This window comes from Salarias fasciatus, chromosome 13 (assembly GCF_902148845.1).
Source record: "Salarias fasciatus chromosome 13, fSalaFa1.1, whole genome shotgun sequence".
NCBI classification, from domain to species: Eukaryota; Metazoa; Chordata; class Actinopteri; order Blenniiformes; family Blenniidae; genus Salarias; species Salarias fasciatus.
The window spans coordinates 22,698,009-22,701,621 of NC_043757.1; the positions used below are offsets into that span (position 1 = coordinate 22,698,009).

At 40.5% G+C, this 3,613-nt stretch overlaps 1 protein-coding gene across 1 annotated transcript; it reads right to left on the reverse strand.

The window, feature by feature from the left end:
* Window positions 1-1,458: 1,458 nt before the first annotated feature.
* sf3b5 (splicing factor 3b, subunit 5) lies at window positions 1,459-2,317 on the reverse strand. Its single transcript, XM_030106872.1, has 2 exons — window positions 2,265-2,317; window positions 1,459-2,016 (listed from the first exon to the last, which is right to left on the reverse strand). The coding sequence occupies exon 2, from the start codon at window positions 1,990-1,992 to the stop codon at window positions 1,732-1,734; it is 261 nt and encodes an 86-aa protein (XP_029962732.1). The 5' UTR covers window positions 1,993-2,016; window positions 2,265-2,317; the 3' UTR covers window positions 1,459-1,731.
* Window positions 2,318-3,613: the final 1,296 nt, after the last annotated feature.

A 3,613-nucleotide genomic window follows, 5' to 3' on the forward strand; every position in this document is an offset into this window, starting at 1 on the left:
ATTACAGAATACAGTTCAGACCATGAGTGGCTCCTTTCTTTCTCCCCTTTTTTGTTGAACTTCCAAGGTAATGGAAAACTCATTTTTGCTTAAGTGTTAAAGACGTTTGTCTGCCTAAATCAAACTAAAAGCATTCCTGACTGACTTTGCATCATTAAAGGGGATAATTTCAATGTGCAAAACATTTTCTGCTCATCTAGATTTTCTACTGGCAGCCCATGTTCTTCAAACTTTGTCACAGTCCTCAAACATGCCTCATTATTGCTGGGGGTTTTTAAGGAAACCAATATATTTCTTAATTCCTAGCTGCATTCTCCTCAAATATCTACTAAGTCAGTGTCTCTTATGTGCATTACTTATCATTAAAACCAATGTTCCTCAATAAACAGCAGCTCTGCATCTCATCTGATTCCCTGCAGCTTGAATACATGATATAGAAAAAAAAAAACATGCATTTTTGCTAACACTAATAGCTAACCTTTCAAATCAGAGTCATGATTTCACACTGTGAGGTGGTGTGCAATACTGAAACTGAAACTGTTTTATGTATGTCTTTTCAAAGAGAGATATGTCAGATGTTGTGATTAACTCATACTCTCAATGATCCCTGGTTTGAGTCTGTGCTTGGGGTGTTTCTTTGGGGGCTTTGCATGTTTTCCTCGTTTGTGCCTGGATGGACTGGTGGCCCACCAACCTGAGATGTGTCTGTCCATGGCTCTCTTTCTTAACACTGATATTTACTTTTCAGGATAATGCACTTCAGCCCGGTGGTAATGATTTCCTAATGTAGTTTTAAATCCAATTCAATTCTGAGCTTATTTGTTGCATCTTTCAGATTCAGACGAAGGAACAAAATGTCCTGAAATACTCTAGGAAAGTCATAAACCTAACTCCAGTACTTCCTGCACCAGATTAGTCGAAAGACCATCTGCTGCTCTTGACCCTGCATAAGGAAAATACATATTTATAAGAAACTTTCTGGAAGAATAAAAAAAAAAAAAAAAAAAAAAACTAAGACAGATCATTGAAAAATTCTTTGAGAATTCATTTGACAGTACCAAAACTGACAGTTTAATTCAACTCAGTGTAACACCTATGTGAGACCTGAGATAAAAGTAATTTTTTGGATCAATCTATGCAACGGCAATTATTTACCTTGTTGGTTTTAAAGCATGGTGGCACAATGAGTGGCACTCTTGGCTCACAGCCAGAGTATGGTTTAAATACTGGCTGGACTTTTCTGTGTGGAGTTCTCATGTTCTCTCCATGTGTGCATGGTTTCCTCCCACTGTCCAGAAACATTCATTTAAGCTGTCTGACTCTCACTTTAACCTGAGGCAAAGTGGTGATCGTGCAAAACAACCCTGAACAGGGATGATTTTAAAGCAGCATACTGACTGATAAAGAGGCTATCTATTCTGAAATCTGAATTTGTAAGGCATCTTGACACAAAAGAAAAAAGGTGTAGAAAATTGTTTTTAATTCAACCAAACTACTTCCAATCAATACACATCTCCACAAGATACTTCAGAAATAACCAATGCACAGCACAGCTTTGTATGTGCATCATTGCAATCGATCTAAAACGTGTAGAAATCCAGATACATTAAAAAAATCAAGAGATCCATCTCCGATTTTGTTCTGTGTTGAGCCAAGAACAAATCTAATTGCATGGTACTGTTCCTTTGAAAGTAGAAATAAACTCCTCCAAAGCCCGCATCGCTCTGCACATCAGGCGTCGTCAGGTTTGTCTGCTGGTGGTCCACACGGCTGCAGCATCTTCTCCATCAGGTTGAAACGGACACGAGCTTTGCTCTCGTTCTCGGCGACGGAGAAATAGTTGAGCAGGTCGAAGTGGCCCATGTAGGAGCAGTACGAGTCCCGGTGCTGGTTCACCAGCCATTCCCACTTGCTGGTGTCGGCGTGTCCTGTGCCGATGTACTTGGACTGCAGATGCTCCAGCTGGCTGTGGATGTTGTATCGGTCCGTCATGGTGGCTGAGGGGAGTCCTGGAAGCTGAAACCGCAGAGAGAGAGGTCAGAAAAAAAACATAAACTAAACATGTTCAGTCGTTTCGAGCAGCTTCTATGTTAGCATGCTAACAATGCTAGCGGACGGAAGCCCGCTTTACCACCTAAACCATCCTTTCAGGAGCTCGTTGGGCTGAAGTTACTTCCTCGTTAATAAAATATGATAGGATATCAAACGCAGACAGTTAATGCTGGTTAAACTGGAAAGAGAGAGAAAATTTAACAGAACTTTACCTTGGTCTGATAAACACGGCGATACTCGCTTCCGCGGTGTCCGGCACTGTAAAATGATCCGGGCAGGAACAAAGATAAACGGGAACCTCTCTCTGCGGCGCAAACTGGTATTTATATTTACAATAAATTTAAAATATATACAGGTTTCACAGTTTGATGAGAATTTGGGAACTTTTTTCTAACATTTTATTCTATTTTTTTTAGATACAACTGTAGTTCTGAACCTGCAATAAAGAAAACCGAGCACACAGAAGTTAAAATATTAAAAAGCGATATTAAATATTAACACATACAGGAATCCGTGTATCATTCGTTCAATTGATATTCAATTCAGAATCAAAAAACAAAATACTGAAAAATGAGTCGTTTTTCCTTTTTTCATTTTTAAAATGAAAACAAATAAATGAAAATTGGTTTGTTTTTCAATATCCCGTTTGTTAAGACAGATCAAATAAAGGAAAGTTGAAATACGGCCACAGAGCAGACTTTAATGTGATTTTTTAAAATTTCTTCGATCTCCGTGACCCGGAAGTTCTATCGTCTGTGTTTTGGTTTTTTCCCGGCGGGAAAGTGGGCGGGCCACGTCAACCTGTGGGCCAGTTTAAGCCCAGCACACACTACAGAATGATCAGGCCGAATTTTGCCCCGATCTTCTCCTCCCGACCGAAGCCGACAGGGTCCGACTGTGGCAGTATGCTAATGAGTTCGGGTCCAATCTTCGTGTAGTGTTCGGGGGGTTCAGAGAGACTATTTCCGGTCGGAGCCTCTCGGGAGGCGTCGGAAGGGGAGATCGTAGATAATGAACATGTTTAATATTTCTGATCGCAAATCCTATTGTGTGTGGTGCTCTGAGAGGCGCTGATCAGCTCCGAGCAGACCTGTCCACACCCTCGAAATAAAGCTTCCTGATTGGCTGGTGCCGCTGCTTAAAAAAAAATCCCCTCTCAGCTGTCAGAGATGGAGACATGTTGGTGAAATATATTCTTGACATGACAGTGAAAGAGAAAAGTCAGAACTCCAAAACTTAGCAGTGCAGAAAGTGAGGGGTTAATCCTCAATAACTGGATTGCTCCTGGATAAACTGTATTTCCTCCATTCAGACCCAAACTCCGATCTGATTCATCCATCTGCATCTCCAGAGTCCTGCAATAATCCCAATGTATGAACTCATCTCCACCATTAACCATCACGGAAGAATGAGGAAAAAAATACATGAAAAAAAAGTCAATGACTCCGTGACTTCAGAGTGACAGAGCGACGCATAATGAAACTTAAAGCTCAATGAGATTTTATTCTGGTGTAAACTATCCAATCTGGGGACAATAAGAATGATTTAAGATATTTGCTGA